We start from the raw sequence: 25,048 nt of genomic DNA, 5'->3' as shown, positions 1-25,048 counted from the left end.
GATGAAAAAGGAGAAAAAAACAATCTGTTCTCAGCTAACCATTAAAATACAGGAAAGATGTTCTGAGATTATAGTGTATAATGCCATGAAAACATCTGCTCAATATAATTTAAAAATATATTAGAGTATTATTAAAGGATGAGAGAATGAATCAGGGAACATCCATTGTACTATAACAAAAAGGAGAGAACCTGCATTTTTAATATTGTGAGCAAGTCTAGTCTGCTCATCCCAAAAAGATGGCCAAAACTAGAAAAGGTTCAGAGAAGAACAAAGAGGACTGGGCAAAGGTGTCGTATAGCACAGGTAAATACTAGGAATGAGCGAGTTGACTGCGACTTTCCTGGTTTGGAAAGGGACAATTCACAGGAAGAGTCCTGGTTTAGATGAATATTTGGCCAAATCCAGGAGGATTCTATATCTTCATTCACACCTGTCTTGATTCCTGAATGATAAATAATTTCCTGTACTGCATCATAGTTTGTTGCGAATCTCATACTTTTTCTTCCTCTCCAACCATTTTTGACACTTCCTTGAAAAAACAGGGAAATCTTTCCATAAAGATCTGACATAAGGTCAAAGTAACACCAGGTAAAAGGCTGACAGCTGTCATGCTTACTGATCATATTAATAACTATGGCAAATCTTCTTTGATAAAAACAAGTGAGAACAGATGATGGGAAGAGCCTTGATAGCATATGGATGAATGGGTGCAGACTGCCTCTCTTATTACTCATCTCAGATAAGATGCCTAATTGAGCAAGCCCATCTCACCTATTGAGGGTTGCTGGATCTCCTTCTGTTCTGCACAGTGAACATGAGTGTGACTATAGAGGAAGATTGCGATAGGATATTTGTTTAATTAAAAATGGTGAAGTCACCTTATTAAATAGAAGGTGCTTCTAGATACTTGGAACAACCTCAGTAGAAACTGTTCAAATCCCTGCTCTCTCAGGAAAATGTGTCTAAAAATTCCATTCATGAGTCTTTCAGACTCCATCTTAAAAGCTATTTAGAAGTTAAATACAGAACTTCAATTTTGTGATGGTAAGGAACAGAAATTCATTCAAAGTGAGCATACAACATTTGTTCTGTGACAGTGTTTGACTGTACTATCCCTTTCCTCTGAAGACCAGGAAAGAGTGTGGCAGTGTATCTACTCATCCTTCACTGATACCAGAGATGTCAAAAAGAGGCACGATATACACGCTAAATGCTGTCTAGTTGCCAGGCTGGTCAAACCCCACCATTGCAGTTTTCTTTTGTAAAACAGATTTGCCATATCCCTGCTCATTCTAGTAACCTGTGTACCTGTCCCTGTGTTGGCAAATCTTTTCTGGGCCTGTAGATCCAGAGAAAAATCTCACCAGTTCCCTATACCCCATCATTAATGCCGTATTTTCTTGCATCTATTCTTTTTGTGCATCCTAAGTAAACATTTATCTGTTCCTCAAGATGAGGCTAACTTTCATTTCCAAGTGGGTGTGGATCCAGGGCTTTCTGTATTGTTTTCCTTCTGAGGCCCCAGTTTATAGGAGAAATTTGAATCAGGCCCTTCTTAAGTATAATTATCAAGATACATTCTTGTTACACTTTTCACTTTGAAAAATATTATTTAATGAAATTACTAGACCTTTCATCTTCAAGAACATTCACCTCTTCCCTTATGAGATGTCTCTTAATATTGACCAGTCCTTGATTTTGTTATTACTAGATTTCATTTTCATATGCTTACATTTCTGAGACAGAGTCATTAGTGAAAGTACTAAATACAATCAGTCACAAGACTGTTTCTGCAGAACGCCAGCAGTGTCTCACTCCCCTACCTTCTATCCTGTCCATTATCTTAGTGTCTTACAATAAATGCACTTAATGCCAGGTTCTTCGTGCTTTTATGGATGTTATATCCATGCATCAGTGGAAAAAAATATTATTATGGTAACTGTAGACCTGTTAGTCTGGCCTTGCTGTATTTGATGCAGTAACTGAGTTTTGAAAGAAAGAAAAATGGAAAAAATGTTGGCAAATCAGAAGTAGGGAAAAAAAGTGACTATGCATCTATTGAATATGTATCATGTAATCATATGAAAATATCACTAATTTACTAGGCAGGGAAAATTATTTATTGATTTGCACCTTATTTTAGTAGTTCTTTCTGTGCTTCCTGTTCTTTTGCCAACCTTTTGCTGTTTGTTCTAGTCTCTTCACTTCTTTGATCTTTTTATAGCTTAATTTCATTTTTCAACATTTTGAGATTTGGTTATTAATCTATTTAGTCTATCTTCTATTTTTCTTATTTAGGTTTTAAATCACCTTTGATAACAAATGGCACCATCCTGCATTTCAGTTCATGTACTTCAGTAATTCTCCACTAGTTACTTTAGTTAAGTCTGTCCTTTAGAATTCAGTGGCATAGTAACAGATCAGTCTAAATTCTTCTTTCATCTGAAGTAAACCAGTTCATGATTGTTATGTCAAAAGTTATCACTTTATTTTTCGCAGAATCACAGAATGTTAGGGATTGGAAGGCACCTCAAAAGATCATCTAGTCCAATTGCCCTGCCAGAGCAGGAGCACGTAGAGACTACACAGGAATGTGTCTAGGTGGGTTTTGAATGTCTCCAGAGAAGGAGACTCCACAACGTCCCTGGGCAGCCTGTTCAGTGTTCTGATAACCTCACTGAGAAGCAGTTTCTTCTCAAATTCAAGTGGAACCTCTTGTGTTCCAGTTTGAACCCATTACCCCTTGTCCTACCGTTGACTGTCACCAAGAAGAGCCTGGCTCCATCCTTGTGACACTCACCCTTTATATATTTGTAAGAATTAATGAGGTCACCCCTCAGTCTCCTCTTCTCCAAGCTAAAGAGACCCAGCTCCCTCAGCGTTTCCTCATAAGGAGATGCTCCACTCCCTTCAGCATCTTTGTTGCACTGGACTCTCTCCAGCAGTTCCCTGCCCTTCTGGAACTGAGGGGCCCAGAACAGGACACAATATTCCAGATGTGGTCTCACCAGGGCAGAGAGGAGGGGCAGGAGAACCTCTCTCGACCTACTAACCACCCCCCTTGTAATACACCCCAGGATGCCATTGGCCTTCCTGGCCACAAGGACACAGTGCTGGCTCATGGTCATCCTACTGTCCACCAGGACCCCCAGGTCCCTTTCCCTTATACTGGAACCTGAGGTTGTTCCTTCCCAGATGCAAGACTCTACACTTTCCCTTGTTATATTTCATTACATTTTTCCCTGTCCAACTCTCCAACCTGTCCAGGTCTTGCTGGATGGAAGCACAGCTTCCAGTGTCAGCCACTCCTCCCAGCTTCGTGTCATCAGCAAACTTGCTGATAGTACACTCTATTCCCTCGTCCAAATCGTTGATAAATATATTGAATAATACCAGCCCCAGGACTGACCCTTGAGGCACTCCACTAGATCCAGGCCTCCAAGCGGACTCCGCCCCATTGACCACAACTCTCTGGCTTCTTTTCTTCAGCCAGTTGCCAGTCCACCTCACTACCCAATCCTCCAGACCACACTCCCTCAGTTTAGCTGTAAGGATGCTGTGGGAGACTGTGTCAAATGGTTTACTGAAGTCAAGGTAGACCCCATCCACTGCTCTGCCATTGTCCATCCACCTTGTTATGTCCTCATAAAAGGCGATGAGTTTGGTCAAACATGACTTCCCCTTGGTGAAGCCATGTTGACTGCCCCTAATGACCCTCTTATCCTTGATATGCCTTGAGATGGCACCAATGATAAGTTGTTCCATCAGTTTCCCAGGGATGGAGGTGAGGCTGACAGGTCTATAGTTACCTGGGTCCTCCTTCTTGCCCTTTTTGAAGACTGGAGTGACATTTGCTTTCGTAGGGACTGTCCTCCTTACCAAACCAAAGTCAAGAGTACAATTACTTTTGTAAAGAAATACAACCACAATGTCAATCAAGAGGAGTGAACTGTTCCCTGCTGTTCATAGTATCATTTGTTACTCAATCTCAGAAATTTCATATAATGACCTGATGTTGATATGAATTATTTGAGCTGGAATCTCAGTTTGCCTCTGATGTAAGAAATAGTGATTGTTCATTGACTGCAAGTTAATACCACCTTGTACTTTTCTAACACTTCCTTACATTTTTCCTCTTGGAAGTTCATATAAATTTCCCAGAATCAAACTTTTAAAACATGTTTAAAATACGATCTGTCACTTTTCCATTGCTACTGATACCTCTGAATTGGGTTTAATTGTCATTTCGGGGATGCGAGAACGCTGTTCTCTGAAAAGGTTATGGAGACGCATTTACTTAGCGTAACATCAGTGTATACAATTGTACCAAGGAAAAGATGACAAGTTCTTAAACACAGAATTGGTTTCAGAGCCATCAAGTGTGGTTTAGATTATAAAGATATATACATATGCATTGATTTATGCAGTTGGTAGTCGGGGTAATTAGAGCTCACCTGTGTTACTTTAACGGAGATGAAGTACAGAAGGATCTTTGCAGGCTGTTATCAAAACCAGTAGGGAGAGCCATGAGTCCACTAGAAGGAGCAATGGACATGATTCTTTGCATACACCTTCTGTGAAGTAGAGAGATGAGGGGTTTTTTATACTGTTTGGAAGTACAAATACCAGATGATATAAAATAACAGTGTGCTTCACTCAGTCTTATAAATCTAATTCAGTTTGAAAAAATGGAATTAGAGCTGAAAAATCAGCTCTAGCCCCTAACCAGTGTAGTATGCCTAACCAAATGATACAGACATATATCTAAACTGAGCAGGGTGAAGGTATGTTTAAACATTTCACTAAAATGAAAGATGAGAACTGCCTGAGCTTTTGGGGATAATGCACTCTTCAAAGGGCTTGGTGGGTTTGTGCAGTCTGTTATATTAGATGGCAGCCTACAGGATTCTTGAATTTAGAAAAAATTAATTACTAGTATAATCTAGTGTTGTTTTAAAAACATGGACACTTAAAGAAGCCACAAAAATTGTATGTCTCTTGATAATGTAGAAAATAAGACTCATTCAGGTTGCAGTCAGGAAGTGTATTTCAGTGAACAGGAATTGACTTTCAAGTTACCAATGAAATCTAAAATTTCACACAGCTCCTGAAATTACTGCAGCCAGTGAGTTGCGATCTGATCTAATTTTTACACCTTCTTGGATTTAATGATTTATACTCTGGAAAATTATTTCAAAATGCTTTCACATTATATGACAAATGAAGCTGACAGTGCCTCAGACAATATAAGTTTTCTGATGTCTTCTAAGATACCAGCTTAATTATTTTGGCTTGTGTATTACTCCTTGGGTGTGTTTATGCTATGATGAGGTGCATGTATTCTAACTAGGAGTGACATAATTGAGTGCAACAAATTTTCCAAATCTCCTTTGGCCCCTCAGAGGCCATGTTTCAGTGCTTTGTTCCAGAATTACATATGCAAATATATTCCTGCTAGGTAATGGAGCTGCCATCCACATTAATTCTGTTTATATTTAATCTGAACATCAAGAATTGTGGAAGATTGGGATGGTACCACTGTACGGATATCAATTTTTTTAAAAATCCCTCTTAAGTTAGCCCTTCAGGTTCTGAAATGTTGCAGCCTTAAACCTGTTTCAATGAGTGCCTACTGCTGGTTCTTCCTGTTCAAAACAGGACTTCCTCTTTACTTCCAGTTGTTTGGTTAAAGTGCATCTGATTCATTCTTCATCCTGCCTCTGAATCATCAGCAGCAATTAGCTTTATGATACACCATGAATTCTTGCATGATTTTCTTGCTGACATTGAAGCAAATAATTTTGCATGGTGCCAGAGGTGAATCAAACAGACCCCACTTCAGTAACATCAAAAAAATATGCACTGTAACCTGCCCTCTCTGTATTACTGTTGTCCTTTTTTACCCCTTCTATCCCAGCCTTTTTGCTCAGAAGATCAATCTGTTGCCCTTGCGTTCATCCTTTGCTTTGGAATACTGCATATAAGAGTGAAGCATTCTTCATATCCATGTACTCCTGCTTCTACCTGTAATTTGCCTCAAAATGGTCTTTTGAGACACCTAACTCCCTTTCACTGTTTTATGGCATTTGTCATTTATATTAAAGTTTTTTCAAAAGTGTTTTATTAATTTCTGTAAAAGAACAGGAGTCTTTGGTATATGAAAAAATAAGTATAGGCCCATATATGTGAGACTAAAATGTGTTACCTCTGGTAAAAGAGAAAGCACATGTTTCTGTTAATGGAGTAAGTTAATGGCATGGTAAATGCTGCCAGCTTTGGAGTGCATTAATTTGTTATGTTTGAAATGTTTGCAAACTAGGTGATACAGATGTTTTTAGAACAAAAGTCCTTTTAAATCAAGCTGGAGTGGGTTTTTAGGATATCTAAAATTGGGAAATTTCACAACACTATGCATTTGGAGATATTTTAATATATAGTATAGATGACACCCGCTGACAGAACCAGGAATTTACAGGGTCCTGTAGATATCTAGCTCAGCAATGCAAGTTATTGGAGTGATTTAAGAAGGTTTCTGCAAGTTTTGCTAGAGAAGCTATTCCTCCTGTTGGAGATCCAGATATTCTAATCATGTGTATCTTGGGCACAGAAATCCATCCCTTTATGACTTACACAGGACTGTGAACATGATCCTAGTTTGCTAATTATTAGTAGTAATATGGAAACTTCAAACCAGGTCATTACCAGAAGAATTCTGAAAGAACATGAAAAATTGGTTTGCTGGCTTTGTGCTGTCTTTTGAACTGTCAGGAACTCAATTATTCCAGCACTTGGCAAAACCACTGGATGGGTACACACTTCCCTGTCATGATAAAAAGAAAACTAAAATCTCTAAGTGGAACATCAGTCAGGAATATTTAGGTTAACACAGTGTAGGTCGGTTCTGGCCAGGTATCTTGCTGGATTTGACAGGGCCTGTGGAAAGTACATGGATTCAGTAGATACAGAATGGGCATCACTGACAGGCACATAGCAACTATATCAGCTGTGGGAATGACTTACAGTTTTTCCTGTTTTCCTAAAATATTGACCAGACATAAAGCCTTCCTTTGGTCCAAACAGAATTACCAAACTTCAGACTTGATGCTCTGTTTATTTTGTTATATGAAACCTGGATAACTATTTAAGGGAAAAGGGGGGATTTGTGTCAGATTGGAAATGTTGTCGTACTGCACTGGAGTGAGGCAAAGAAAAGAAACCTCCTGTATTTCTGCCTTCTGGCTGCAGTCCATGCAAGGCTGGGCAGGTTGCTCTCCCTGTCCTTCAGTTTAGCACGACTGTCGTCTGTCAGAAGGTTTATACTGCTGTAACTGCTTTCACGTTAGTGAAACCACTTCTGATTTACTTCAGCGTAAATGTCATTGAATCATAGAATCATTTTTGTTGGAAGAGACCCTCAGGATCATTGAGTCCAACCATAACCTAACTCTAACACTAAACCATGTCCCTAAGAACCTTGTCTAAATGCCTTTTAAACACCTCCAGGGATGGTGATTCCACCACCTACCTGGGCAACCTGTTCCAATGCCTGACCACCCTTTCCATGAAGAATTTTTTCCTAATATCCAATCTAAACCTCCCCTGGCGCAATTTGAGGCGATTTTCCCTTGTCCTATCACTTGCTACTTGTGAGAAGAGACCAACACTCTCCATGCTACAACCTCCTGTCAGGCAGCTGTAGACAGCAATATGGTCTCCCCTCAGCCTTCTTTTGTTGGAGGTTTATCAGTTTCTGATTTAGTCCATTTAATGTCCCAGTTCACTGAACTGCTTCAGCATATGCCTTGTCAGGGCTTATGTCCAATAAGCACATGAGTAGATCCATTTAATTTCAAGTCAAGAGGTAACTGAGTCTTTGTGAAATGCTCAATATTTTTAGCTCCTCTAGATAAATCCAAAATATTAAAGGTATCAAGATAGCTAGCTGCATGTAAACATTCGTTTCCATCTTTAGACATACTGGCACTTGAAGTGCTTCCATTTCCAAGAGCTTTGCACCACAACTGTATTAAAGATGCACCATTAGATAAAATTCAAGTTCAGTTGTATGCACACATCTCATTGTTACTCAGTATAAAGAGAAATAATTTCACTTAACATAGCTGAGTCTATTTATTTTTCTGTATTAGTTGAAATTTGCTTTAAACTACCATGAAAATTTGAAGTGTTCATGTTAATTTTCTTTATTTTTTCATTATTTCAGTGGTGAAAAATTAATCTTATATAAGAATAAGATTAGTTATTATTTCAATAATGTTCTATAACTTTCTTAAAGTAATTTATAAATTAGCAGTATTTTCTCCTTCTTTCTTGAGTTCATTCATCCATACTTATGTTTATAGATTTCTGTAGAATGCATGGTTCTTGAGTTTTTTTATTCTTTCTTACTTTATGAAGCTGCCTCAGATCTTTTGCACCTTTCTCACCTCACTGGTGAGAAATTTGTATCCTCAATTTAGTATACATTCTTTAATTTTTAGACAGAGGAGAATTAAAATCAATAATTATATAACCATTTTTTTAAATGAAAAAGTAATGAAACCATTTCCTTTGCGAGTCTACGTTTTTGTTTTGTTTTTGTTCTTTTTTTTTCTATATGTAACATTGAATCTCCAGTGAGGAGATCTGAAATTTTACTGATAGCTGAAATTTTCTAGCCATCCTTGAGTTCAGACATGTAGGTTTCAGGCATTGGATAGAAAGGAACATATATCAGGATTTCAAAACCAGGTAATCCATATGGCATGAAATGTCAGTCCTGGGTACTGCACTAATTCTTCAGTTTAGTGGTATAGAAAAAGACAGCATTACTTGATGTTAAGCTTTTACCTTTTATATCATTAAGGCACTGGCAGAACAATACTGCTAAACTGGGTTAAATTAAATTGAATCTGTTTGCAAGTATTCAGCTTAATCCATTCAGCTATCAGGGCAAGAAATATAAAACAGTAGTTAAAATGGAAATGTCCTTAATGTAAAGATGGGAAAAGTCAGTTTTGTTTAAAGTCCTTTGTAATAAAATGATTTGTGTAGTTATTTTGAAAACTCATTACTGTTTTAAGGAACTGCTTGAATTCTTCTGAGCTTTGCTAAATAAAGACACCATTTTTATTTCTTTACCTTGAAGTGGCATTCTACCTATACTATAATCATTGTATGAATGTTTTAACTTAAATTATAGAATTCTGTTATATTAAATATGTAGAAATATTCCTGTTTATTAGACCCAGTGAATTGTATCTAGACCTACTGTGAAAATAAAAGAAGTAAAAGTGTATTATTTGATTTGAATCTTGCTGTCATTTACGAGAAAGCAATGTACAAATTTAAATATGTTTTTAGTGTTATCAAGAAAGCAGAATTTCTTAATTAGCATTTGGAAAAGTATAAACTATAATAATTTGGTTTTCTTCTTATATTTGTTATAACTGCCTGTAAACTGCTTTTTTTTTCCAGGAATTTGTCGGGGAATATTTTTTCAAGTCTCATGAATGGACTTTTTTCTGAGCTGCTGGCTCTGAAAGCACTGTAAGTATGATTCCTTAGGTTCAAAATCTGAAATATTTGAGAAACACATTAGCATATACATAGCAGAGTTGAATATGGATTCAAGCAGGAATGTTCCTAGCAATGCATTTCAAATGTAAAATATGCAGTATTTTGTTATCAATGCCTGGTTTGCTGTTGATGAGCTGCCATGTTCTACCTGTTCAGTGAAATGGTTGGCACTGTCAACCTGAACCCATTCCTGACGAGCCCAGTCTAGCTATCCTGACCAGCATCCCTGTTTTTTTTTTTCCTTTATGATCTTATACCATCCACGTTTTCATGCATGACATAATATAGTAATTCTAAATACACAAAAACTTTCATGTTAAATTTTTTCTGCAATTGTAACATTTCCCAGTTATTTATATTAAATGTACCTCTCTCAGATTTAGAAGTGTATACTGGATGCTTCCATTTCAAGTTTCTACTGAAAAGAGATTTTAGTAAGTGAAAGCATGTTACAGTCTGACTTTCTATAGTAGCACATATTCAAATTTGATCCAGCTGTCAGTGAATGCTGTTCTGTAACCAAACCCAGAACTGTGGCATAATGTCTTGGAAGTCATTAACAGTGGAACAATGTGTATTAGTTGTCTCAGGGTATCTTTACAGTTATACATCTATAATTATACACCCATAGTTAGGCATTTATCTAGAATTAGTTCTATTTGGAGTTAGATAATTAGACTCTAACAGAAGAAAGTATGTTTGTGAAAATTACACTTGTACCATTTGTGATCTTTCTTTGCCTTTCTAGACATTTCAACACCGATTCACTAATTTGTGACTGTAATCTAAAATGGGTCTTGCAGTGGGCCAGAAATGCTTCAGTTCGAATAGCGGAGGAAACAGTTTGTGCTTACCCCAGTGCTTTACAAGGACTGTCATTTCGTAACCTGAAGGAAAGCCAGCTGATATGTGGTGAGCTGCTCTCCATTTAACATTACGAATTGAAATAGAATCCAGAGAAAATGTTTAAAAACAGAAATTAATTTAAAAAAAATGTATTGCCAGAATACCACTGTCTTATTAGATAACATGTAATTATTATTTAAAACATTAACCCAAGATGGTAGCTCTACATTGTATGTTGCATGAAACTGAGGTTTCCTGCAGGGATTTATAGAATGTTCTTTTCAAGTTATATCACTGACAGTGTGGCATAATGTCAGATTTCATTCTCTTCTTTTTCTTTTTTATAAAACTGTAACTATAGATTTTAACACTATGTCCTGGAAATTAATAGGATTTTTAGAGGGAGCTCCAGGTAGGTGAATTCTGTGTTTGAAGATCTATAAGTGAATTGCTTATTGAAAAAGATTTCCTACCATAGTAAACATGATGGATGTGGTGTGAGGAAACAAACAAACAAACAAGAATAAGAATAAGAAAATTCCTCTCACACTGAAAACTGTTTAGCAAACAACAGGCAAACCCCGAGATTCTAAAAGTATCAGGTACTGCAGAGAAAAAAAAATCTATGCCTAACATTATGCTGTGGGGTTCTATAATAAGATATATAATTTCACATATGCTTCATTAATCACAGAATCTTTGAATCTTTTACTTTCTTGAATGACATAAAAGTACTGGGATAGTGACTTTGCTGAAGTCTTACAGAAACAAAAGGAAAGTCAAACTTTTATCCTAATAACTACAAGAGGAATGACGAGTGTTGCTAACGCTTTTATAGCAGAAGGGGGATCAAGGTTGAGTGGAATAATAACAAAAAAAATTGCTTTAACAACAACTGCAAATACAGGTATTTACAAGTTGGGAAAGATCTGAAAGGATGTGAAACCAGCTACAGGCTTTCCATTGTCTGAATTGTCAAGGAAACACACGTACCTGTCTGGAGGCAAATTAGCAATGAGCTCTTGTGAGTGAAAGGTGGAGACATTTCCGGTAGCCTGTATTTCTGAACATTTGAAAATCTGCAATACTACTTAAATATGAATCTGCCATTTTATAGAGATGCTGCAAGGGCATCTTCATAGAGATCCATTTGCCAGTGGGAAAAGTCCTCTTTCTGAAAATGCTGGAATGATCAGAAGAATCAATTAAGGACTGTTAATTGGTGTTTCCAGGTTGTTGATGAATATGACCCTGTGAATTTTAGAGAGCAAATGAAAGCAATTTCTCAGAATTTCATATTTTAATTCCTAATAGGACTCTTTACCACATCTCTGGAACAGAATTTATAAGGCACATCTAGTTATCACTGCTGTTTATAATGTCCACAGAACACTTGACAAGGTTTGTAATGACTGCCAATAGCTCGACACCACTTTTAATATCCACAGAGAGCTTCATGGTGATTATATTTGCTGAGCCTTCCACCAGTTCTGTAATGTCTGCCAAGTACTTCACAGTGATCATAATACCTGTTGGGTAGCTCATGGTGCCCACAACATCTAGCAATTTCATTTTCAGTAACTTAATTTGAATTTAGGCATAATAGAAGGCTGTCTGCTACAAAATTAATAACAACTATAGAGAATATTTTCAGAATGACACGTGTTGGAATATGCATAGAGCTAACAAAATTAAACATGTCTTAAAGAAAATATTATGAAGATATTTAAAAATTTTAAAATCCTGCATGTGAACATATTACATACGGTCAGACATTTATATTTATAGTTACTGATCTTCCTTCTACATGCTAGAAGAGGTCATGAGGTATCACAGTTGCAAGATGAGCAAAGAAAAAGAGAATGGAAGAGAAAAAAATAAAAATGAAAGGGAAATGGCAAAGATCTTTGCAGGCAAGTTAGGGAATGAATGAGTGAAAAAGTCAAAGTGAAGAGGAAAGGAAACAGTAAAAAAAAAATTCTGAATAGCTACAGGGGATAGGTCGCCACAAGCCTTTTAGATTTATTTTGTACTTTTATGGGAGAAGAATTCATCTTTCAAATTTCTTTCTGGCAAATCTTTCTCATGCATCTGATAAGATAGCAAAGAAATCACTTATTGAAAACAGCTGAAAACCTGCTTTGAGGATTTTTGTGAATCAATTTAAGTAACTGCATAGTTTTGGAATTCACAGGATTCTGTTTGTATAGTTCATTAACAGCTTACAAGAGCTATTTAAATCTTCTTTTAAAAAAATCTCCAACTCTCAGAAATGTTCACCTAGAAAGCAAATTTTGACAATGTTGGACGTAAGGCTGAACATAAGTTTAATGATAAAAGATAGTTTTGCCTTTGTCTTCTGCCTTAATTATGGGGGACTGCAATGAATTCAAACAGTATGGACAGAGCACCTTTCTGAAAAATTATTGTGAAATTGGCTTCATGCAGTGCCTTGTTACTTTTTCTCCATGACTCCAAATAAAACTTACTTAATTTACAGGAGGAAAATTACATTTTCCTGAATACCAGTGCTATAAATGCCACCCGAGGTCTGAAGGCGTTTTATTATTTTCCCTTGCACACATCATCAGCAGAAATGGATTCTGTGGGCAAAATTCTTTCCTCAGGAAAGACCTGTATGGTGTTTTATTTTCAGGGCATTATTAAAGGTTGCTCTTAAGGCTGGGCTTTAATTATTTAAACTGATGAGTGAAATACTAGATTTTAGTTTCTGTCTCAAAGATATATCGATGCTATTGAACTAACAGTACAAATTAGTGAAAGTTCATTTGCTCTGTAAACTATATATAAAGTTTAGAAAGTAGTTGACATAATATTAATTATCTTTAGATAAATGCTTTGTCTGAAAATGATGTAAATATTTACTAAATAGTACAAAAAATATTGCAAAAGTCAAAGTTTAAAAAAAAAATTATAATACTTTAAAACTTTATTTATCTATTTACACCACAAAGAAAAGAATATAATTCTTCTGGGACAGAATATGGTTTCTCATGCAGGTCTCCTACAAATGAAAGGATTGGTATTTGCAGATCCATTTTCTCTACAGGTGTTTTTAAATAAATAATTTGGACTGTATTCTCACCTTTCTAAATTAAAAAAAAAATGGCAAAAGTAAGTAAATATAAAAGGGTATTAAGAAATATATTTTTTGCTTAGATTCTAATGCATTTATACATAATAAATTACACTTTTATTCCTTATCATTATGCATGTTTCTGTGCAGAGGGTGGATAGATTTAGTTCCTTCTTTGGTGTCAGTAGCTTTTTGGGTTTATGTAGTGCACTGTCCTAGTCTTGGTCATCATAATGTTGCGTGGACTATTTTCTTATAAAGCAGACAGGTTAAATGAACTAGATGTAGTATCTTGTCAGTTCTCAGGAAGTCTAAATGTAGAGAAGCCTAGGTTTTTTCAAAAATCACTTTGCTGTACTTGAGCAGATGGTTTGACACATGTACATCCACACCATCTCATCGCAGCACTTTCAGGCAAGCTAGTTTTGTCACATGTCACCTTTCCTGCTCCTTCTGTTGTTGTCCTTACCTTTCTGAGCAGTCTGCTGTAAGGCAGTCTGGCAATACATCTGATAAAGGAATCTTTAAGAGTCTTGGATGACTCTCAGGCCATGTTAGCAGAGCTCATCCTAGCCCTTTGCATCTAACCCTTTCATGAGAAATGGGCTAAATGTAGTCTCCCAAAACTGTGTTTACCCCCTTTCTCTATCTGTGGTGGAAAGATCTACACAAGTCTTTTCCTTGGAAGAAATTAATCAGTTACTTGTGTCTTTATTATGCTTCTATCCTAAACTTTCCTTAGTTTCCCACTTCCTTATTTGCTGGGTTGTACTGAATGTGATAAAATCTCCTTTTATGTTGAACTACTTCAACACAGGATTTTAGGACAAGAGTGAAAAGAAGTTCTAAAATACAGCATAATTTATTCACCTATATTGTGTACATCTCTGAAAAAAAAACTCATGTTATTTCCATAATTACAACCAACAAGGGCAAATGGAGACATTTAGCAAAGCTAGTATTAATGGCTTTTCTTCATATACCATCCTCAGTCAAGAAACTTCCAGAGTAAGGAAACAGATAAAAACTTAAATGTTAGATACATCCATTTTAAAATGCAGTCTCAGGGGAAGACATGGTGGAAATAGAACTTGCAAAGCACAGAGTAATGGCAAAGAAAATATTACAGCTGAGACATTTTCCTTTCTTGTATTAACATGGATGAGATAGCATCTGGTTTTATGTAGTGTCTTGTCTACTTTGATGGGGGTAGGGTGACATAGCTAGGCTCAGGAGCCTGTTTTTCAGAGACCGTGAGTATCCAGAAAGGCTTTTAAAATTCTGTTGTTGCTTTGCGTGCTCCACAGTCATGAGAATCAACTGCAGTGTGTTTCACCTAGGTTAGAAGGATTGTTACACTATGTTATTTTGAAAGTGTATATTATGATAAAATGTGGATTCTGTCTATGAGTAGTATGTCCATTTGTTGTGATGAATAGAATTCTAACCGTTTACATCAAACCTGTAGTGAGCAGTTGTTTGGATTGATTCATAAGTTACTCGTAGCTTTAATAGTCAATTAGGACTGCGAATGAAAGGGAATGAATATTCAAAATACAGAGCTGAAGTTTTATCCGGGATGCTTTAAGGGGCTGCCTACTTAGTAAAATATTAACACTAAAGAAGACTAAAAATCCATCATACTGAATATAGAGGTGAGAAAGAACGCAAAAGCTACAAGTTGTGAGTGTCCAGCAGTGTTTGAAGTATTACTCAGCCTCAGAATTCTGTAAAGTACCTTAGTTTATAGAGTTAGCTGTGAAATTAGCAGCTTGTGACACATAAAATATTCTTGAAATGCACTTTTTTAATGATGAAATAGACTCTGTCCTTAGGAGGGGTACTTCAAAGGGAGGGATACAACTCAAAGGGGTAGATCCTTTTCTTGTTCCTGTATTTTGCAATACAATTCATTAAATGTTTCATAGCAAATGTAAAGTATATATTGGAAGGGAGGGAATATAGTTATTAAGGAATTGCTTATACTTAACCAGCACCTTATCTTTTGTACTTTGCCTCACTTCACTGAGAATCAGAGTATTCATCCTCTAAAGGAGCAGAGTCAGGTTAAAACGTAAGCACTTTCTGCGGGCGTAAAGGAAAAAAAAGCAAGCGCATCTATATTGTTTAAGCACTTTTTCTTCTTGTGTTCTTTGAGATTTCTTGACCATTTTAAGTTTTCTTTTCTCACATAGAAAAGTATGAAGTACTTTCATCATTACTTACCTACTCTCACATTTTCTAATCTGTATTTCTCAAGCTTAAATATGAGCAGAACATCAAGGCATATTTCTCTTGGGCCACATGCAGCTCCCTAGTCTATTTTCATAAGTAATTTTTCTTTGCAATCTTACCTAAAATACCACAAAAAATTCAGAACATTCAAGACATTTAAAATCAAGCAAAGTAATACCGTTGGGAAAAAAGAGAACATTTTCTTTTGTATACTTCCTGTATAAAGTACTTTCATTTTCTGAAGCAGTTTTTTTTTCGTGACACGTATTTTTAAAACACAGTATGGCTTTAACTGCTTTCTCAGCAGTGGCGGAATAGGGATCTTTTAGATGCTAGATATGTTGAAATGTCCTTATAATTTTAATGGATGTGCTTGCACATTGTTTTCTCTTCATCCCCATTGGGAAATCGTATCTTTGAAAGCAGACTTTTTCAACAGTCAAATTTAAGCCTGAAATCAACTAAATGCATTCAACTTCATTCTGAACCAACTTTTAAGAAGACTGTCAAATACTTTGTGCTGGAGATATTGGGTGAGAAATGAGACTTGAAGTTACTTTTTTCATATGGTGACAAAAATTAATTATTTAAATTGCCTTTCGAGTCTTAAAATCATAATTGTATACATCTGCACATAGATTGTTCTCAAAAGTTTTCTTTCATACTTGAAATACATTGTGAGAACAAATACTGACTCAAAGTTTATAAGGATCATTTTTTTCTTCATTTCTCTTGTAACACAACAATTTTTTGGTCTCATTTATTAGTTACTTAAATTTAGGAATGGGCGTGAGATTATAGTTTCAACCATTTTTGCATTTACAAGGCATTCTTACTACATTAACACAATGTAAATATTGAACTGTGTTTTTTTTCAGTATGTAGTAACTGACTAAACTCAAAATCTCAAGTACAAAGACTGGTGGATTAATTAACCAGATTTAGATTCCAGTCCTGCAGTTTCTTGGCAGCCTACAGATAGCCTGCTGCATTCATGTGGAGCATCATTGTCTTCAAGAATATATGGGGTCAAGACTTCAGCTCCAATTCTGCAGGGAGAGCCTAATTATATGAATAGGTCTAATTATATTGAAATAGGAATATTCACATTAGTAACCTTTCTCAGGATTAAGATTTTGCAAGATATGGATGATGATACAATTAGCTCTAGTTTAATGCTATTGCGATTTATTTTTTTTTTTTAATTTACAATGCTAGCAATTCAGGATTTTCTTTCATAGCAAAATATGGATAATAACAGAATGTCTATAAATCAAATAATGTAAATGTACATTTTTGATCTTTCAAAGATGGGTGTGGTAGACCGATTTTCTATGAGAGCTAAGTGGCCAGTTTTAAATATAAAAGTTTTTAATAGATAACCAATAGATAACCATTTGGTAGTATGAAAACAACAATGTTCTAACCTTTGTGTATTTCTTATCCTAATATGATCAGTCTGGAAAAAAAAAATAGGAATATGATGCCCTACATTTAGTATTATAGGTAGTTATCTGATATCTTTAGTGGTAGTTTAGGGCACTGCTGCAAGGTTGGAGGTGGGGGGAGGGCAAAAAATTTAAAACTTATAAATGTGAAGTAACAGAAGTATTAAAATGGTCCTTTGGGAAACTTAAAGGATGAGGTTTTACTTCTGCATGTTTTCTTGCATGTGTTGTCACACATGAAAATATAGTTCAACAGAACCTTTCACCCATGGAATCTGGTTGATTTAGATGCTGAAAATGTACCAAATTTGTTTTTCTTCCTATAGGTTTCTCTTAAACTATATCAGCAGGTTTTAATACACAGTTTTTACTGATTTTTCTACATTGTCTTTGCCTGCTTGTTCCAAAAAGCATTTAAGGAAAATTTAAGGAAAAAATTTAAGCATTTAAGCATTTAAGGAAAATTTTAGCATTTAAGGAAAATTTAGCTAAGATGTAGTGAGGACAATATCACCGAGGTGAAGCTTCTTTAATCTTCAAAACTTCTACCCTTGAGGAGCTGACTGTTCATCTCATGAACAAAGCTATGGTAAGACAGCCAGCTTCGACTAAAGCCCATGGAGTATCCTGGAAGATATAGTCTTTATTCTTAACATGGCGACATGCAGGAGTGGTACCCATCTGTGGTGCAACGATGACAAGAAAAAATAAAGCTGAACCGATGACAGCTCTGTCTCTTTGAGACCTTCCTGCTGCCGTGGTCTAATTGTGTAGTAATGATACACAAATAAAAAGAAGGTGGCTAGTGTTGCTTAAGGTTTGGAAAGATGAGTACTACCACTGCACTTCCCAATTGGATAAAGCTAATCAACATATAATATTTCATAGAGCTGGGTGATTTATCCTTGCCACTGCTGAGCCATTTTTATTAACTGCAAGCTGTAATGAGTGTGAATAGCCATGAGCCTGCCAGCTTGCTTGCCATAAGGATAATTTGAGTAATCAAAATTTGCTTTCTAGCAATGGCTTCTGACTCTTGCCAGTGAAGGAATTTGTGTTGATAAATCTTCCAATACCATAGCTGTCAATATATCATGGTCTTCAAGTTTTGGAACGTGGCAAATAATCAAATGCACCCTAGTTTCTAAAGTGGAGTTCTGGGACAATTTGAAAATAAGAAATTGAAAAGTGGCAGCAGTTGTATTTGATAAGGAAGAAATCACTGATGAACAAACTCCTCAATTTCTGCCAGATATGCCAATGCAGGATCATTATTTTGCCTGCATGCAGATATATTTCTGATTAATTGATTAACTGGAATGAAACCTTGAATTTCCTGTTGTGTAAATTTTTCAAATAGCTGTTGCCATTTTACAAATTAATGTTATATTTGGCATTTATGTTCAATTCTATTAAGCGAAACCTACTACCTCTGTATGTCTCTACCTCAACTTTCCTACCAAGTAAATCACTGCTAGCATCAGTAAATACAAAAGTGTTTTTCCACTGCTCCCTCACTTAAAATGGTTGTAATGGAACAACACACATCAGTCCCAGGGCTCAGTGAAAATCTGCTAATTTATTTTCACATGGGCTTATAAATCTGGAGGAACTACTGTAGAGAAAGACAAGTTAAATAACTTTGTCATGGCTGGACTTGTCATTCACCTCCTGAATGCTGGCTGAAACCTGTATGAGCTAGATTTGCTAAAAGTGACTGAACTTGACTTGTACTTTTTCCAGTTCAGTTTTCCTTAGTTTCTACACAGGTGTAACTTATTTTAAGTAGATAAGTTTCAGAAGTTATGGAATCCAGGTGCTTCTCAGTAAGGCTGTTATACAAAGCGATTATAGGTCCTCTTGGTGTAACTGCACTGACTGCATAATCTTCTGTTTTGTACATAAGGTGTATATATATCTGATTGGTTAACCCAGACAACTGAAGGTCCAGTAGCAGTGGACTGTGACAACCTGGTATCACTGTCCTTCTAACTCAGGACAAATTCTGGGACTGCTACTTCTGTTCAGGTCCCTGCTGCAGCATCTGCATTCTTATCTGTGCCTCAGCACACTGGCTCTGCTGTGCCTGCTCATGAGACGTGCACCCTTTCTCTTCTTTTTTTCTCGGCTTTGATGGCTTTGCAGAAGTTTGAAGGAGTAAAACATGATATAAAATTTGTAACTTAAAGTAGAACTTGCTCTTTGGTTAGTAGCTACCATTTCAGTGTGACATTTAGCATTACAAAATAAACATAAACCTGTGATTTAATTATGAGATGCTGAAAAAAAAAAGTTACATCTATGTCATGTTCCTGTCTAAAAAACTTGTATGAGGGTGAAAAGGACTGATGAAATGGTGTGGAATATGCCTTGCTCTGCCAGCATTATGAAGCTGGTGGAAATAAGAAGCTATTATACAAACAGAAGCCCTACTTTTCTGCAGTGGGTGATGAATAAATATAGTACAAAGCCTTCTTGTCCCAAGCCCAAAAGGCTTATCTTATTTTCATATGTTTAATACATGTTGGCATCTGTGTTTTATGGATATTATTTTAAAATTGAAGCCAGGCAAAGCTTTTATTAAAACTGAAGCTTGGCTCCAGTTCTGTATTCATTCTTGACTTCCTGAGCATATGGCACTGTCTGTGACCTTCTACACCGAACTTCTGTCATTGTCAGCAAATTTTGCAATACGGAAATTGGCACTGATGTACTGCCACCTCCCCTTCTTGGCAGAACTGGCCTTTAGAGCAATTCAGATTACTCTCTTTTGTTTAGTTCCATTCAGTGAATATCAACAGATGCAATTTGCTGTGTCAGCAATTCAAAATTTTAACTGTTTTTCAATTTGTTTTTCTTCATTTTCATCTGTCCTTTTTATTGGACCAGTTCCTTTACTTTGTCTTCATTTCCAGCTTCCCCCCACTGTGCTTTCTATGCACATTTCTTTCCCACTGAGATTGTATACAAATATTAGAGCTCTAACTCGCACTTTTGTCAGCAGGATGTGCCTCACTCTGTAGGCACACTCAGTTCAAATAAAAAGCCCATTGGCAATACAATAAATCAAGTGATTAACAAGAAGCAAAATGCCAACTTCAGTTGTTTTTCTGTCCCAAAAGCTTGTGGCGCACTGTAGCAAACTGTATTTTGTAGCGAGGCAGAAGTCAACAGTGTATCCTGAAACATAAGCACTGTAATACTGCACTGATGTGTGGGAAATCTGGAGAAATCTGTGTTATTTTCCTGTTTCTGACTGTGTGAAAGCTGCCAATATCAAACAAAGCCAGTTAACAAGGATCAGGTAATGTATGGCAGAAAACTGTGTCTATGGTAAACTAACAATGGAATGCTCTAGCGTGGTAACCAGGATTATGCACTTAGCTATTTAGCTGTAGAGATTTGTGCTTCCCAGGTTATAGGTTGTGCAGGAAAAAATGCAACAAATGAGGCTGGAGGTGGGATGTAGTTTCATCTTAGTCTGATCGTGCCTCCAGCACCTTGTGCTGGTCATGTTGGTCAATGACTAGCCAACTTTCTGTAATGTTTAGACAAGTACATTGGACAAGCCAGCTTTTGTGCTTACAGATATGATTTTGATCATTCCTCCAGAAATGTCCATTAGTGTCCATTCATTATAAGTGCATACATTTTAAATGCAATCACATTATATTTAAAATGTTACTAAAATACAGGTTAAGGATGCATTGTATGCTATGTCTTTTTCAAACATTTGTATTTCATTGTAACAGCAGTAACAGCAGTGTTTCCCTCACATTTTTCTCCTTTCCATCTTTTGAAACACTGAACAAAAAGGAAGACCAACTTTAGAAGGAAAACTGAACTATTCTTAAAATCTTAAGAACTGAATTGTAAGGAAAAAGGCAGAAAATACTTAATACGTGTGCATGTGTGTGAGATAAATTGTTTTATAAAGATATTAAGGGCATACGCATTGGAACATTTCCTTAGAACTCCGATGCACCTTGCTGTTTTTCTATTTTAGCTAATGGTTATTGAAATACTTTCTGTTTTCTTTTTCAACTTTATATACATTTTCAGGCACTGCATGCATTAAAATGTGCAAGGATACAGTTTCTGTGAGGACTCTTAAGTGATATTCTAATTCAGTGGTATTTGTGTAACCTGATTGCTGCTCTATATGTTCTCAGTATTCTAGTCTAGAGCTAATCTGAAATACAAGAGTGGATCACATAAGGAAACTGGCCTTCAGTCAACAAAACTCTTTTCTGTTGAGAAGTGAAAGATAAAGATGTAATTACTGTAATGATGGGTTAGACCTTTAGATTCATGCTGCAATCAGTGATTCCTGTGGTGCTTTGCTGCAATCATGGTTTAGTGCTGGCTAGAGAGACAAGACAGGTAAAGACTGTAAAATACTTCAGCAGCCCTTGATCTAAATGTCTGTAGGAGAGTCACACCTCTCATTTGCAGATGGTGATGCTGGCTCCAAAAGTGAGGGCAGCAGAGTGGATTGTCCTGGAAGGAGAATCTTGGAAAATTTTTCATGTGTGTAAAAATTAAATAAAATCCACCTAAATTAGTCCCACCACAATAGTAAATTGTAAATTATTTTTAATCTTATGAGGCTGTTGTATCTGCCATATGTACACACTCATACGCACACATTCAGATATATATTTGCATCAGAGATTATATATATTTGTTGGTCTTCAGTAATCACATAATCTAAAAGAAAATTTCTCTTGTGTAGGGATATGCTTGCCAGAGCAGTCATATTTCAAGTGCTGTCAAATCAATGCCAAAAATATTCCAAATACTTTCACAATTTCTTATGTCTTGCTTCTTAGTCAAGTTTGAAAACATATATACAGCATTAGTAAATACTTTTATTTTTATTCTGAATTTGAAGGATTGTTGGATTATGGATTTAAAATAAGTATTTCCAGCTGATGCTGATGGAATTATACAATCATTTTATAGCCATTCAAGATAAAAGGGTATTGGCCCTAATCCTGAAATTCTTATTGATGGAATTAATCCTTATATCTGTGAGCTGTGTCACTGAAGTCAACTGGAATTTTTGCATGAGTAATAGTTGCAGATTATCCCTGGAAAACAACTGAAAATTAGCTCTGCTAATAATTTTTTTTGTAGACATCACACAGATTAAAAGCAGATGTTTTATAGAAGTACTTTAGTGTACCTTCCTTGCTCTGCAAATGTCAAAATCCATAGAAAATTTACTAGTTTCACTTTGAAAATTAGTTTGCACATTGTTTCTCGATTTGGTCAACCCAAATTTGTACATTGTGAAAGGGTTCAGCTGGTCAGAAGGATATCCCACTCTAGTGGTAAACCAAAGGTATATTTCATTCGCTTTGCATCTTTGTTGTCACTTACAAGGATTTGCAAAGAAAAAGAAAATGAGTAGGTTGTGGATATGACTGATGTCAATCAAAGGATCCTTTTCTCCTTTTCTGATATGCTGCAGTTAAAAAAGGTTTCTCTTCTGATCATTAATTGACAAACTCCGCACAGAACACACAATTCTGACTCCATTTCTGGGTTGGGTGATTCCCAAGGCTGAGCAATGGAAGTGATAACCAGCTGGCCAACAGAAGTGATAACTATAGCTGGCCTTAAAGACCAGCTATAGACGCAGAGATAAAGATGAAGTGTTACACTGGATCCGTATGCCAGACAAATTATTAATGTTGACTTAAGAAACATTGATATATTGTAGTTCGCACTCTTACAACTTCATAGCCTCATGACACAGTGTGTCACTCAGTGCATGAGGAAAAATATCTGACAAGATGCAATAGCCTCAGTTAAAAATTAGTGTATTCATGAGAATATTTTTTTCTGTGAGTAGTATGTATTCCTGTTGCATTTGTGACACTTGTTCAGTTTTTCTGAACTCCATTTTCATAATCATTCAGTTAATTTATGGCTAAATTCCACACCATAACTTTTCCCTATATTCCATAATTGACTTTGTAATGCAACACAAAGTTTGCAGCCTTTTGGATTAGAGAGGTTGTCTCCACCTTTTAGTAAAAACATTTAATGTAAATGACTGAGACCAAGCTTGCAGCTGTTATGAGTGAGGTATTCATCTGATTTCTCTTCTTTTAGTTAGAAACCAAAGACTATATAGAAATACTAAGTATGTTTCAATTTTTAATAACACATCCGTGTCCACAAATTATAGGCACAATCAAAATATTAACTATAGGATGTATAAACAAGTAAGGATAGATATCTGAAGCCTGCCCTTTATAGTCACAGCACACTTACAGCATCTCAGTAGACAGCAACTACCTTCTTAATCCCCTGTGTGATTCTCCCAAACAGCAATGTCATGTATTCACTCATGTACAAATCCTGTGTATTATGGTGGTCAGCATTCTTACTCTATACAAAACCAAACATGATCCCTCTCACTGTTTATTCAAAGTAGGTGAGTAATACACTATTTAACATTTAAATTCCCCAGTATAAATGCAGCTTCTCACAATTTAAGTGTTTTGAGGACAACACCTGAATGACCTAAAGAAACGCGTTAAGGTGGGATGCTGAGTAAGGAGAGGAACAAACACTACTGGTTGTCTACAAATTTTAGCAATTCTAGAACCAGTAATTATGGCTTACAATCTGTTTAGGCATGGTTAAATTCATCTGTATTTATTATGGTCAATGGAGAATTTTGAGGAGAAAGTTTGAGGAAGATAAAATGGTGAGCAGTGAAATGGAAAAAAAAATGTTTAAGTACTTGTCAGAAAAATAGATGTTTGAGATAGTTACTAGTGGTGCAAATGTGGAAGGGTGACCTTTCAGCTGACAACCCTGCAGGCTGGATAGATATTAATGCTGAGAGGTCTTTAAATGAAAATAGAAGAAAAATAAGGGAGAAGAAGATCTAGCTTAAAAATTCTCTTTCCTTATCAAAGTCGAAGGATTTCCAAGGTGCAAGACTTTAGGCACTGTGTCTAAGATCAGATTGCAGTAGTAAAGTTACAAAGTAATTCAGGCTTAGTCAATTGTTTAGCAATGTAGACTGAGGTAAAAAGGTTGTATTTTAGGAATTATTGTGCAAGACATCCATGGTAGTGTATTCATCAGTCACATATGTGACTCCTTAGTATTTTTATTACTATGAGGATTTTATGCGATGATAACCAAGTATCAGAGATAGTAATTTTCTTGTCCTACCTAAGGAGACTATAGCAGAAAAAAGAAAAGCAGGTTGTCCTTTATTCCTTATTCTCCTATAAAATATGATCTTCTTTCTTTAGATGCAGAGCCTCTATTTCAATTACCTTTCCCAAAATGTTCCTTTTCAATGTTCTGCTACCAGTTTAAAGAAATAGCATTAATCTCACAATGTATAGAAAAGATTTTACAGGAATTATGTTAAGAAAGTTTCAGGAACTAAAAATAAAAATGGAAGAAAACAACTAATGTCTAGAGATTCAGTTTCTACAGAGAATGTAGCCTTCAATCACTGTAAAATTTATGAAATTAGCAGACTTTCAGCATTCCCAAAAATGCATATGCCTTCCAAATGTACAATTCGCTTTATTTTTTGTGTTTAGACATATTTAATGTGGATTAAAGATCTATAGAGTAAAGATGACCATGGAAGAAGCAAAAGGAAGTAGGGACAGGGAAATGAGAAATCAGAGGCACAGCTGAACTTCAGGGGAAAGTTTAACTTTTGTTATTAGCCTTATTGTTATCCAAATCCCAGGCATATGAGATACTTCAGGTTCTGTAGAGTGGGTAAATCTTGTTCTGGAGCACAGTGGTAATTTCATCCACTGAGAATGAAGTCATCTTATATATGGTAACTGTA

At 36.0% G+C, this 25,048-nt stretch overlaps 1 protein-coding gene across 3 annotated transcripts in view; it reads left to right on the top strand.

Moving 5' to 3' along the window:
- Positions 1-25,048, top strand: part of LOC136104483 (adhesion G protein-coupled receptor A3-like) — a 274,176-nt gene that overhangs the window by 101,647 nt on the left and 147,481 nt on the right. For all 3 annotated transcript variants that reach the window (XM_065843492.2, XM_071812031.1, XM_071812032.1), the window contains 2 exons: positions 9,478-9,549; positions 10,328-10,491. In XM_065843492.2, coding sequence (XP_065699564.1) covers positions 9,478-9,549; positions 10,328-10,491 — 236 coding nt within the window. The remainder of the gene's footprint in view (positions 1-9,477; positions 9,550-10,327; positions 10,492-25,048) is intronic.

Source organism: Patagioenas fasciata, chromosome 8 (genome assembly GCF_037038585.1).
Source record: "Patagioenas fasciata isolate bPatFas1 chromosome 8, bPatFas1.hap1, whole genome shotgun sequence".
NCBI lineage: Eukaryota > Metazoa > Chordata > Aves > Columbiformes > Columbidae > Patagioenas > Patagioenas fasciata.
The sequence above is the reverse complement of the archived record's forward strand: the minus strand, read 5'-3'. Positions and strand labels throughout refer to the sequence as shown.